The 14108-nt window shown below is 42.1% G+C and overlaps 2 protein-coding genes across 3 annotated transcripts in view; both read left to right on the top strand.

Annotated features, from left to right (window-relative positions):
• Positions 1 to 14108, top strand: part of LOC120482881 (uncharacterized) — a 42079-nt gene that overhangs the window by 18908 nt on the left and 9063 nt on the right. Inside the window, exon 3 of the mRNA XM_089126053.1 lies at positions 12315 to 12401. The gene's annotated coding sequence lies outside the window, so the exon portion shown is untranslated. The remainder of the gene's footprint in view (positions 1 to 12314; positions 12402 to 14108) is intronic.
• On the top strand, positions 2394 to 11144 carry LOC120482878 (uncharacterized). Of its 2 annotated transcripts, none has more exons than XM_089126355.1 (2): positions 2394 to 2414; positions 8016 to 11144. In XM_089126355.1, exon 2 carries the CDS (start codon positions 8049 to 8051, stop codon positions 9816 to 9818), a length of 1770 nt encoding a protein of 589 aa, XP_088982481.1. In that variant the 5' UTR covers positions 2394 to 2414; positions 8016 to 8048; the 3' UTR covers positions 9819 to 11144. The 2 variants fall into 2 exon arrangements, with proteins under 2 accessions (XP_088982481.1, XP_039533537.2); XM_039677603.2 differs by lacking the exon at positions 2394 to 2414 and adding an exon at positions 6800 to 7004.

The following is a 14108-nucleotide window of genomic DNA, read 5'->3' as shown; positions in this document are numbered from 1 at the left end:
GCAAACCCCCAAGCCCATGTCCTGCTCGTCATTGAAACACGCAGCCAGGCCTAGGATAAACAACGGGACTAAAGAACATAGGGTGGTGGTGGTGGTGGTGGGAAGAACAGCCATATCAGATTTTTTGCCATATTCCCATTTGCATTAAGGGAGCGGAATACAGGGTCTACAGTTACTGTGGTTCGTCCAGAGGTTGTGCCGGAGATAACACGGCTAGAAGACACAGAAGTTCAACACCGCACAGTACCAGACCGGTGAGCTGGCACCGATGATAGGGAGGGGGCTGTTGACACTCACCGTGGGGGGCGTGAGTGTGCAGCATCTGGTGTGGATAGTTAATGTACAAGACAGCTGTATCTTGGACTTTTTAAGGGACCATGGCTGTCATTTAGACCTCTCCAAGGCCACATTGAGTTTTGGCAATGGTTGAGGATGAGGCCACCAGGAGCTCGTCAAACAGATGGGCTGACTATAAGTTCCTGGGCATGTCACCTAAATGATGGGGATGGTTCTCAAGACACCGTGCCACCTAGTGCATCCCAGCAAGAGCCCCGGTTACTACAAACTTTGCCTGAGTCTGCTTTCAGGGAAGAGGGAGAAATAATGCGGGCTCTGCAGGAGATAACACAAAGGAGGCTCGTGGAGCGATTCAACAGGACACTAGCTGAACATTGTCCATTTTAACATCAGCACGATTGGGACAGCCATCTGCCACTGGTCTTAACGGCATTTCGCTCTGCTGTTCAGGACTCTACCTCATGCACACCAGCCCTGCTCATGTTGGGTAGGGAGATCAGGACCCCTGCAGAGTTGGCCTTTGGGCGGGCCCCTGATGCCCCTCATGTTCCTGCTGGACCTGAATATGCTAGGCAGCTCCAGAGAGGCTCTTGGGGCAACCCCAAAGTTGCCCTAAGATAGGTGACCTTCTTGAGGCAACTTTGGGGTCGAAGAGCTAGTGTGAGTTTACAGCCAAGTTAGGAAGAGAGGAAGTTGCCCTAAGCTGGATAGCCACTGGGTGAGACCATGCCCGATATTGGACAAGCTGGGGGAGGTGGTCTATCGAGTTCAGTTGCCTCCTCTGGGGCACAAAGTGGTACTGCATCGTGATAGACTGGCCCCTTACCGGGCCACCGCAACACCAGAGGGTGTCGCATTACTTCCTTCACACAACAATGAGACTCAGAGGGGGTAATTGGACCAGCTGATATGGCCAGTACTGGCCAGCAGGTGACACCGCTGCCTGACGTCCCTCAAGGTGATCATTCGCAGGGCTCAGAGGAAGCGGCACCTGAAGTCCAAAATCACATGCTCCTCAGGGGGCGTCCCAGGAGGGAGAGGAGAACCTCAGTCAGATTTAGAGACTTTGTCCTCAGGGTGCGCGAGAGGTGAGGTGCACGTACATGAGCGTGATTGACACTGCTAAGACATTCCTCCAGCCTCTGATTGGTTGTTTCTGACCAGGAGCGGTGTATTTCTGCAAATGACAATAGGACCACTTGGAGGAGCCAGTGTCAGTGGAGCTTCATTTTTTCACATATTATCTGTTTCATATTCTACTGTCAGGACATAATGACAGTTTTGACAAATATGTAAAAAAAAAATATTATTTTTTTACAAAAGTTACCTACAGCAGCTTTAAGTGACTAACATCCAAAGTGCTGCAATATGAATACCAAATTTCTTAGTTGGCTCACTTAGCCTATACAGAAATGCATGAAATATTTCATTGATGCTGTGTTCACATGTTTATGTCACAACAGTCTTTTTGGATTATCAAACATTTCGGGTGTAGAGGGTGTCAAAGTGATGAGGGAGAGGGAAACAACTGTCTAGAGCTCAGTGAAATTTACAAAAACGTGACTATTTCGCTCATTATAATGTTTTTTTTTTCTTGGCTCAGGAAATGTATCGCATACTGATGGTGTGCTTCCATTCATCTTTTTGCGTTTTCTCTCTGCCTCCCTCCCTGTCCCTCTCTCTCTCTCTTCCGAACCACACAGCCCCCCCCCCCCCCCCCCCCCACACACACACAAATTCGTTCCCCTCCCTTCCATTCGCTTGATCAGAGGCTTGTGGGTGTCTTGGATGAGTCATATCAGCAATTTACCCAGTTTAAAGTATCTTTCAAATTACTTCCCTTCTAGTTCGGTACCGTGCTGATAACCGATAACAGTTTTAGTTTCTACAAGGAGATTTGGAGGACACTATAGTGTGCTCGTGTCATCGGGCGCGCGTGTTTATGGCGCGGTGCATGCGTGTGTTGTGCTCAGCTGCGCATGCGTGCGTCGCGTGCTCCGTAAACACCGAAAGTCATGGAACATGTGGCAGAACAGTGACGAAGACGTTACCCTGACCTTCAGGTTTATAAACGGATTACTCACTCATTGGCACTGTCGGGTCTAAATTAATTGAAGGTGACTTGTTTGTGAGGGGGTAAAATGCTATTTTGAATTATGCTTTTTCAAGGCAGCTTAACTGAATGGCCATAACATTTTCTTGTGGACGTTTTAGACCGCAGTTATCTTTTGTCTTATCTTTATTTTTATGATACTTAACTCGCTCGTTTGAGTATTCCATCGACTTTTATCTTCAAAAGGCTTTTTCAAAAGACGCATTGCCTACCTTATCTTTATAAAATCTCTGGAACGATGAAAACAGTTTGATAGTCTCTCTCTCTCTCTCTCTCTCTCTCTCTCTCTCTCTCTCTCTCTCTCTCTCTCTCTCTCTCTCTCTCTCTCTCTCTCTCTCTCTCTCTCACTCTCCTAATATTTGCCTTTATGCGAACTTAAAATGTGAAATGGGCAACAACATCACAGAGGAGCCATTACACTTGGTACCACGTAATGTTAGCGCCCTCTACTGGATTTATTTCCAGGACATGTACGTTCAGACAAAGCAGTTTAATAAGCACTCTTTACTTAATAGGCTACACTAAATTGACTATTTATTAAAGTCCCTAATGTAGTCTTAAAAGCGGTCTTCATGGAAATAGAAGTAAAATTTTGAGCTAGGCCTAGCTATATAATTCAATACGTAAATTCGCTGACACAAAAATATCAGCATTCCGTGTGGTGTGGTGTCCTTTGTTTTCCAAAAATGAGAAACAAAGAAAAGAAACAAATAAATAAATTGGTTGTAGGCCTATATGACGAATCTACAAATATGTATGAACTCGTATTTTACACGAAATATGGCAAAACATAAGAGTTCTATATTTCTGAGTCACTGTTGTCTTGCCGACTCCATGTCACTGTTTCTCTCCCTCTAATTATAAATATTATTTATAAAACACATATTAAGATTTTTGCTAATATAGCCTATATTTTGAAATAATTTCCTTTTTATTTTCGCATTTATTTAAAGTGTGATCGTTAGGCTATACATTTTGCGAGCTCATTAGTGGTTTTCCCTTAATATGCAGGCTAATGGATTATATTTAGTGAATGAAATAAAGATCATGCAGATATATAGCCACGACATTCTCTATGTTATTTCTGTCGACGTTTAAGTCTGCTAATTGGCTATTCAGAGCATAATATCTTGATAAAGAGTGAAGACCACTTAACAAATGTAGAGAAATGTAGCCTATTTAATATTTTGTAAGTGTGACCACACAAAATACGTAAAATGATTTAAATGTGTTGACTTTTGTCTCCTAAAATGTCGAGACATAACTATCTTTTAATCTAACTGAACAAGTAAATGCTTTTATTTGAACATCGCTTGCACCAAGTCTATGGGCGAGCTGATCCATCCTCTCTCCCCGAGAAAGAAAGAGAGATTGATGGCAGGGAACCGTGACTCTCGCTGATATCAATCGGCTCATTAACTCCAAATACGAAGCCAACCTCCGACGTAATATGTCACTGACTGACCAAAGGGTTTCATAGGACAAAACGTAAATACAGCCTATAAGGAAACGGCAAAATTGAGTTTACAATGAATAGCCTATATTATTTTTATTTTTTCAACAATTGCCTTTTTAAAAGCACAAGCGGGCAACAAATCGACTGTATAGCCTATGTATTTTTACAACGCAAAATGTCGTTTTCTACGACAGAAAATAATGAACATGTTGGTGGCATCATACCATTTATTCTTAAAATATTTCAAATGCCCAAAGTGCTTAGCGACAACACGCGACAATACGGGTGAACACTTTTGGTTAACGTGAAGCGCGCGGAACAGAATGAGTACGCACGCGAGGACTGCTACGCTACCATGTGTTACGAACTGTTCAAACTGTAAATATTGAGATATTCCGGTCAAACACTCCCCTGGGACGACATTTTTTAAAAATGGCACATTTCAAAGAATAGCCTAAATAAAACGAACAGATCATTGCTGCCCGCGCAAGTTAGTCACACTGGCAATGGTCAAAGAGCGCGTGCTGACAGAATGTCAGAATGAACTGTCTCGATGGGGACGGTTCTTCATTGTCAATATTTAGAAGTAATTTTAGCCCACATTATGGGGTTTGACTCGTCAGCCTCAAGTGATTAAATGTGCCACGGGGCGCATGGACTGAGGCACCTTTCAGTCAGACATTTTCGACAAACCCGAGCCTATAGCCTCAAGAGAGCAGTCGCTTACGAGAATTTGCCATCAAAACAGATGCGATGTTCGTGTGTGGGCGCGAGGCTTGGGCTACACACCATTAAGCTCAAGCCGCAGCTGAGTAAAATGTGAAATGGGAAAATTAATCGATCCCAGGACGATGCTTTTTTTTCAGTCTCGTGGGAGTATGAATTATTTTATTCATGAGCGTGTTATGGCGCTTCCATTAGGCGGTGGACATTTTTTGAGTGCATCTGAACATACATTTTCATAATTGCAGCCAACGTGTCTACAAAACCCCCACAGTCTTGACCAATCTTTTCCTTGTGCAGGTGTGAACAATAATTTCTATCATCCCATATACCCAGAAAAGCTTCAAACGCACCTTTATCCCCTATTTTGGCCATTTTTTCTTTGTTCGACCTAAGTTTTAGCATATAAAGTATTCATTCTCTTCTTGAGTGGGCATTTTGGGTCCTGTATGTGCATGGGCAGTTAGGAGGAGGTGAGTCAGCGCGGGGGATGGAGAGCGCTGGTTAAGGGTCGCAACTGCGCTAATGCTGAGTGGCAGTCGATAATGCCAAGCCGTATCAAAATCTGACCCTTGGCCCTTGGAGCTCTTAAATTATTCGCCACCAAGGTAGAAAGGACACGCATTCACACTCATAGCCATTCGCGCTTCCCTTTGAAACCTTTTGTTGGATGCCGCATTTTTCTTTAAAGAATTCCTTTTCTTTAAAGAATTTCTTTAAAGAATCATTTTCCCTGTCAACTTAAAAAACAAAAGTTATTTCTCGGCACTGTATAGATGTTGAAAAATATTTATACCATCAGGGCGTATACCTCTACCTATCTGGAGCGTAAAACGCACCATTTGTTTTATTGCCACTTTTAAAATTATGGTTCTGCAGTTCATCATTTTAGTTTTTCCCAAACTTGTACATGGTTCTTGGTCTGGTTATATGGTTCTTTGGAGATTTAAATTGTAATTTTTTATGTTTCATTATAGATTCTTTAGATCTGTGTATGTTTATTTAACGCACCATGCATGGTAAAAAGGCAGGCTATTTAAAATAAAATAATAATAATAAAAAAAAAGGTTCTGCAATGACACCAGGCTGCAAACCCTTTTGGTTCTGATTTGAACCTTTTTTCATGAACCTGATTAAATTGGCTACTTGGAAATAACGGTAATAAAATGAAATAAAAAGCAAACATACACAATAATAGGGTTAGGAAGGGTCAATTCAAGAACACGAATCTATTGGATGCAACCTTTGAAAATATTGAAATAAGGTTCCCACTCTATAATGAGACCGCTTTGATGCTGTCATTTCGAGTGTGGCTCGTGGGACTTCAATATCCGCACTGCAACTAATCCAATTACACGAATCATAAACTGTGATTGGCGGGATTGCTGTTGGCTCCAATGCCACGCGAGCCTTTTCCAATTAGGCCTATTCCTAAAACCTACAGTATTCATGTAAAGGTTCTAAACCACTCCATACGGAATTTTTATCTCGCATAATTGCAAGAGAAGAGAGAACGCCAATAGGTTGCTCTCTTCATGAAACGTCTTGACTGTTTCTGGATTATTGGATGGTCAAGGGAGTAACTGAGGCTTACCTGTACATTCATTTCATATAATTAAAAAAAAAAGCATGAGAATGACGTAAGAGACAGATGGATGAAAGTCAGGGGCGGCAGGAGACAAAGAGCGGAAAATTGAACGAGCTCGGGAAATTGAGCGGAAGTAGAGCAGTGAAGCTGAACCGCCCGCGTCACGGTGGGTGCAACCGTTCTGTCTCTCCAGCTCTGATTAAGGACACCTCACAAACAATCAACAGGCCAAAATGGTCTGCTAAGTAACTGATAGTGTCAATTTATAGGCTACTGGATACATATGCCATATAAATACGTCCTATGTATTGCAAATAAACTGATTTTAAAACTTAGATCCATAATGTTTAAAATAGCAAATCGTCAGTGCTCAATCAACTCAGAATTAGCTTATGTATGAGTAAATTTAGCAGTGTTTTCACTGTGTTCCACGGGGCTCTGTTTTTAATGGAGAGACTGTTTCATTCATGCAATCTCTGTTCATTCATCAGAGCACCGTAGCGTACCCTCCGAGTTCAAACGAGACACGAAATTCTTATCAATGGAGAGTCTGACGTCAACAGCGGAGATATGACTCGTCGATCACGTGTCCAGACGCGTCTATACAAATGGGAGTTGCGCTGTCCGTGGTCCTGAAAAAAAAATACACGCTTCGCATTCATCTCTCAACAGTGCAAGACAGACCGAAGTGTGTTTCAAATAATTGTTTTGGGAAGATAACTTACTTTAACTTAAGTTATAAATGAATTTAAGGATTGTGGTTGTTTCCAAGCCTCATCCAAGAAGCAGAAGGTTTTGACTTCCAGCTATTTTGTTCGTGAAATCAGGTGAGTAGGCTAAGTGCACTGACTTTCTTACATTCACCCGGTAAATTGTTAATATTTCTCTTTGTAAAAAAGAGAGAGGCTATAAAGGGATAGAAATAAGTTTCCGCTGATATTTACTTTGAGATTGCATGCTGTTGAATCTCAGTCATTCAAAGATATACAGCTCGAACGATCAACAAGCGTTTCATTCATAAATTTCTAAACGCCTTTTTTGTTGTTGCAAGAATTCAAGATCCGGATCGGTATCTTTCTAACAATATAAACTTGAGATGTGATGTCTATGATTTTCTTTGTTAAACTATACAAAATACTCTGTGATTGTATGCGTAGATTATAAATAAAAGGCTAGTTCACTTAGAGTTAATTCTTTGAAAATCGAGTGAAGAAAACGGTAGGCTAGCATTCATTTTATCCAAATCATACTGTGTTTATATGGATAATTAACAAGAAAATAATTATTGCTTGATTGACTGACATAGATTTTTATCTTGCTGAATTTGTCAGAGCACATGTGAATTTAAAATGTTTCATTCATACATAGCCCACGTTCGAGTCTCTAGATTATTTTCAAGAAAGACAATTTCCACTGACAGTGTAGTTCTATAGCTATCATTTACCAAATTCAGGCTTGTTGTTGTGCTTCGCTAATCCGACTCAAAAAGTGATCGGTGAAGAGGCATCCAGGGAATCATCTCGATCTTTTTTCTTTCTTTTTTTTTCTTTTTCTGGTGGTTTCTGTGTGTGGACTCAAGTTAATTAAAGCGTCAAAATTAATTTGATTTAAAAAGTGATACTGTTTTTTGCTGGCGACGTACTGCTGTAAAACAACTGCACGATTTATTATGTGATCGTACTAATTAAGTTAAGCAGATTTCCGCGCACGCACGTTGTGCTGCTCTGGAAACTAAATGTTAAAATTTAAGCGTCATAAACGGTGGTCTTATTATTACTCAGAAAAAAGAAAAAAACAACAGAGATTAATCACATTTTTTTTCTTTTTATCTTTGTAAGGTGCTCCCCTCTCCCCCATCCTGTCCTCTCTGCATGGTCATGTTCTGCTGTTGCTACCCCTCCAGCACCTCAGCTCTCCTGTTAGTCCTCCTCAGCCTCACCCCCCTGCTGGCCCTGGCTGCCCCTGCACTTCCGCAGAGATCTTCAATCAGCAGCAGCAGCAGCATCGATGAGGCACTCCACTTGGCAAAAGAGGACCCGGGGGCAGCAGAAGGAGCTGCTTGGACACATAGGGAAGTGGACAGCCTGCTCCAGAAACCCTTGGGTCAGGAACATATCTCAAATATGGACTCTGCCAGTGCTCTAGCTTCAGTTCTGCTTGAGGCTCTCGATCACCCAGTTAGAGAAAAGATGACCCAGGGCGATTCTGAAGAAGGACTCGCAGTGGAGGAAACAAGGAATCAGGGAGACCTTGAGCAGGGCACAGAGAAATCATCAGAGGCAGTACAGCCAGGTGAGGAAAACGAGAGACAAGAAAAGCTAAAGGAGGAAAGTGAGATTGAGGACGAGGACGGGGTGAATGCGGCTAAAGACTGGCAACTGCAGAGTCAGTCTAATGTGGCCACACTCCAGCGCAAAGCCAGGGGCTATTTCCAAAACATTGACCTCGGGTTGCAAGACAATGAGATCCTCCCACCTCTAAAAGGCTACAAAGCCTATAACCAGCAGTTGGCCCAGGCGACCAAAAAGCTGAAGTGGCAGGAGGAGCGAACGAGAAACCCATCCCAGCTCGACAGAAACTTCATGGATGGTTTCGATTTTGTGGAAGAAGAGGAGGAGGAGATTCTGACCCGCAAGGAAGAGGAGGCACAGGCTCGAGCAGAGCAGGAGGAGGTGAGTCGGCAGGAGGCGGAGGCGCAGGAGGCACGTGAGGAAGAGCAGAGATTGGCGGACATTGCCTCTGACATGCTGCTGGAGTACATGGGCAGGAAGCAGAAAGCGTCATCCTACATGAGCGACATGAAGGCGGCGGCTCTCCTAAACAATGTGGCCGAGGACAAGCGCTCGAACGAGGTGGAGGACAGCGACGATGACGACGAGATGGATCCCCAGACCATCGACAAGCTGATCGAGATCTCCAGCAAACTGCACTTGCCTGCTGACGATGTGGTCGAAATAATCAGTGATGTGCAGGAGAAGAAGAAAAAGAGGAAGGATTTACCCCCGAGTAACACCCCTCGTTTCCGCCCTCTGGTTCCTCTCAAAGCCAAGCCAAGGCCTCAGGTGAATCAATATCCCAAGTCGCATAAGAAATCCTCTTATAAAGCTGATCCATATAAGAAATGGTACAAGGAAAAAAACAAAGGCAAGCTCAGCAAGCAGGACTATTGGTTTAAGCCGCAGAAGCAGTTTCTGGCCTATCCCTCGTTCCCCTACTATCAGAAGCCATATCGAGCCTATTACCCGGTCTTCTTCCCGCCCCCAAAGCCGCGGTTCTATACAAATCCTGCTCTGTCATTTGACTACAACTTTGGGGGCTCCATGGGATACGGTCTGAAGCCTCCAAACCGCAGGTATAGAGACAGGCCAAAAGCGAGGGACTGGAAATGGGCGCAAGCCCCTCAACGCTCGCAGAGCCAATACCCACAACCGGGCACTGTCATATCTAATTACATTCTACCCCATCCCCGAACTTACCAGGCTCTCCCAATGCCCAAACCACGTTCTCCTCCAAGTGGGAGAGCACCTTCTTACATCTACCCACCAGACTATGTGTACGACGAGCCCGAGTCTCCGCAGGAAAGCGATGAAGAACTGGAGAACTTCATTGAGAAGATTTATTACAACCGTAGGTTATTTTAGGCAGTCGCGAGTTCAGGATATTCTGAAGCGATGAAACAAGCGATGAAAGAGTGAGGAGAAAAGGCTGACAGGGAATTTGAGTGACAGGGCTGTGAAAAGGCAGTTAGGTGTTTCTTCTCCACTCTTGTGTTTTGATACATTCCAAATCAGGAACGGAAGAGACGGTGCTGCCAAATCAGAACCTCTCTGCGTGCACTCATTTGGTTTCTCTCGCAGTTTACATTTTAATTTGGTGAGAGAATACACAGGTGAATTTGTAAGGTTTCATTCAGGTATGTTTTTGATTCTCTTGCATGTAAAAAAAGGACACACAAAAAAAAGAAGATAAAACAAAAACAAGCAGACAAAAAGGTAAAATGAAAACATTTTCGGTGCCAAATGCAAGAGACCCATGTTTATACAAAGATTTATTTTCTTTAGGAAACACTTGATTAATTGAAAAGCAAAGCTTGTGGTTGAGATCTTGACACTGCAGGGCACAGTAATAATTGCTATGGCACTAATTACACAAACAAGTAACTGTCCAATTATTACAGGCTTTTCCTGAAGGTCTGTTGGATTGTTTTGATCAATGTTCCTATTGCCTTAATACTGATCACTGTTTTAGCTCATCCATGTGCATGCAGGTCTTGCACCACTAAAAAAAAAAAAGAAAAGAAAAAAAAGAATTCTGTCATGCAGGCTGTAAACAATGCTTGAAAGGAAATCTTCCATTTTATTCACAGAAATGCAAAATGGTGAATATCTTTGCTAGGTCAGTGCCCTGTCAATCTACTTGGTGGAATACCTGTACACATGTGATTGAAAGTCAACTTCACATCTTGCCAAAATTTGGAAGACATTTTAAAAAAGCCCCTGTTACTGTGGGTTACCTCCAATGTTCAACCACCGAGTACAGGATCTTTGTTATGGGAGCCAACAGAACGCTGTATAGTATAATGTTTGTTCCTAAAAATGAGTTTTAAACCGTCTGAAGTTTGTGAGGAATACTCTGAGGGTGAACAGTTTGCACGTCTATCTGTATTTGCATCTTTAAAAAAAAACAAAAAAAAAAATCTGCCAAATTTGGGGAAAATTTTCCTTGATCAAACTGTGATTATTTTAAAAATTAACAATAAAAAAAGAAAACAAAGAAAGACAACTTTAATTACTATAGCAAGTGTTTTCATCAGTGAACTGTCTTGTGAAAGGAATTTGTTGTTGTCAACTTTCAGATTGTAAGTTGTACAGTGTCAAATAAACAAATGTGTGTGCAATGTGTAAATAACAGCATGTTGATTACTAGTTTTGCTATATAACGAAAATAAAAGCAATTATTTTATTAAAGTCAGTTTTTTTAACAAATGTCTTATTGGAACGTCTTTGATCAGATCCTGAGCAGAAATTAATACATTTCTGTACCACAGAGGGTTCTCGCTAGGACAACATATGCCGTTTCTTATCTCACCTGTAGCAGAAATTGCATTTGACGTCACAGAGAGTTTGAACCAGCATGCCCAGTACTACTTTGAATTTTATCTGTATTTTCCACAAGCACTTTCTCATGCTGTATTATAACAGAACACTGAAACCACAAACCGATTAACTATAGAGGCACATTTTATTCTCCAATTACTCGCATACCTATATGTACCTGAGAAGATCTCTAATGAAAAAGATAGAGATGCTGCTCTGATTCTTAAAAACCCTCACAAGTCACGACTCTATTGCTCATGTTCCGCAACAAACATGTTCATTTGAACGAGTTCTGATTATTACGATAAAATACATAGAAGTATTTACCAAACATGAGACCAAAACATGTACAGAATTATGTGAAAGAAGATCTGAATAACTAGCAAAAAGCAAATCCGTCTTTTCAACCTCCTGAGAATGATTCTGTTCAATGAGACGCTGCTAGATGAAAGTCATTCGCTAATAAAAAGAACTTAGAATAATAAAAGGAGAGTAATGTGAAGGGAATAGACATGGAGACACACTGAGACCAAATGAAAGAGAGGGGTGGGGAGAGAGAAAGCTGCAGTGATTAATGAGTCACATGATTGACGGGTGAGTCATCTACTGCCATGCACCACTGCAGAACCTCCAGCACTTATACCCTCTTCCTCGCTACACACACACCGGCACAAACACCAGCCCACTCCCCCCGCACCCTGACTTTGGACACAATGCAGAACTCAATTATGCTCAAAAAACACCTGCATTAGCCAACCTGCAAACACACCTTGCTCTCTAATTCAAACTACACTTGCATTTGGTTAAAACGCCATTAAGACCTTACGCCGGGCAATAATAGTGCGATTTAACCCCAAACAGACGTTCATTATCGTACTGATGCACTCTAAACGTCTCCAGCTGCCTTTAGTGGTCAATCCCACTGAAAATTAACCATTGCTATGGTAGACGAAAATTTTCCATTAGTGACCAGAGTGCGGTGGCTATGGGGGACAGTTGTTTATGAGCCTCTGATGTGTTTCTCTCCTTTCTTTCTTTCAGCTTTTGTGTCGGAAAAAAAAAACGCAGAGGGCCGTGAATGAGCAGCATAAGTGTGGAGAAGTCTCACGGTGCTGCTGTCGGGGGCTGGTGAGTCATGGCCACTTACATTCTGCCTCATCCTCCATTTTGAAACAGTTTTATTGAAATATGCAAAGAGTCTGTTAAAATACTCCGGTAATTACTATAAATGGAAGCCTGACTGGTCAAAACCTTGACACACCAAACGTTCCGAGTCATTAATGTACACTGCGGCCCCACGTTCTCCATCTGTTGCTCATGCTCGTGATCGCATGCATGCAAAAATCAGGCATAAACACAGCCTGATGATAGTGGCGCCAGCACTTCAGAGGTAAAAAAGTGCCTGATAATGACTGTGACTCAGACAGCAGCTCTAATGATGCATTCTGCCAAGCCAAACCGAACAACACGGCACAGGAAAAAAAAAAAACACTCTTGGATGAAACTTTCTCCGTGACATATGCGCTTTAAGGTGCTTCAAAGTGCCTTGAAGCTCTCTGCTGCCTTTGTAGATAGACAACCCCCATTTATGCCCTTCCTGGATTTCAGTGATTAGCCATAATTGAACAGAATCATTTAAAATCTCGGAGAGGTTGTTAAAAAAAAAAAAGATAAAATAAAAAATTCCTCTTCCCCCCAATCCTTTTCTGTACGCCAAACCTTTATGCATGATGATAATTACCATGTAATTACCATTCAATTATACCCTCTGCTCTCGCCGTAAGAGCTGTCAGTGTGTTAATAGCTGATTGCCAGTGTCTGCCGTTGTGTCTCACGGGATGTTTTTGCATTTACGCCAGTTTCTGCCGTCAAACTGCATTCGTCGATTTCAAATGTAGCTTGTTCTGTTATGTTGTAATGTATGGCGGCTGATATGTGGGCATACAGCTTTAAAGCTGCAGTCTGCAGTTTTTTCTCTTTGTCGCCATCTCTGTTCGAAATCTGCAATTGCAGTTTTGCGCGGAATTATCAACTTTACGAGAGTTGTACCTTGACACGGCGCAGCTTGGATGAACACAATGTTTGAGGAGAGTGTGCAGCTGTCAGTCACAGCGCCGGTGTGGATACTGGCATTCCGAATCACAGGTTATTCTTTTTTGGAAGTATGACCAACATAAAAAAATGTAATCTAAACAAGAAACATCCACTTTTGTTCTGGTTCTGACATTGCAGTAAATCACACTGATTAAATCTAACATTCACTTATCATATCACGCAAAACCGTGCAAATTATACTTCGTTCTCAAATTGTTAACTTCTCTTTTTTTCACTCCAAAGTCCGAACAAAGTCTTTTGCATTTTATAACGGATGAATCTGTTGTCACTGGTTGTTGTTTCTGATCCGCCATCAAATTGATAAGTTTAATTATATCAAGTGCAGTGAGAAAAGGCTATAAATCTCCTCCTCCAACATCCTCACACTCAATATAGCTTACTAGCCGAGTCTCTTCTTTATGTGTACAGATGACGTAATGACGCAAAGACATGCTCGAATCTCCGGTGGAAATCCACTATTACCACTGGAGTTAAAAACATTATTACAAGCTTACCGTTTTGAATCGAGCTAAGGCAAGCAGATAGTGGTTATGTATTTTTTTCAAAAAATGTAGTTTGGATCATTTTTAACCCAACAAAAAGCTACGGACTGCAGCTTTAATATGTCATGTACTAGAGGTTTCATATTAAAGGCCGTGTGAAATGGTTTTCTTTCAGAATCAATTCAAAATGTTCCATTTCACCCGCCGGGGGGAGAATGCTCTTTGACAGCACTGGCAG

This window comes from Pimephales promelas, chromosome 23, assembly GCF_988280905.1.
Source record: "Pimephales promelas chromosome 23, fPimPro1.hap1.1, whole genome shotgun sequence".
NCBI classification, from domain to species: domain Eukaryota; kingdom Metazoa; phylum Chordata; class Actinopteri; order Cypriniformes; family Leuciscidae; genus Pimephales; species Pimephales promelas.
The sequence above is the reverse complement of the archived record's forward strand: the minus strand, read 5'-3'. Positions and strand labels throughout refer to the sequence as shown.

What these genes read in the sequence shown, in the direction of transcription:
- LOC120482878 (XM_089126355.1), top strand. Translation starts at nt 8,049, where the DNA reads ATGGTCATGTTCTGCTGTTGCTACCCCTCCAGCACCTCAGCTCTCCTG.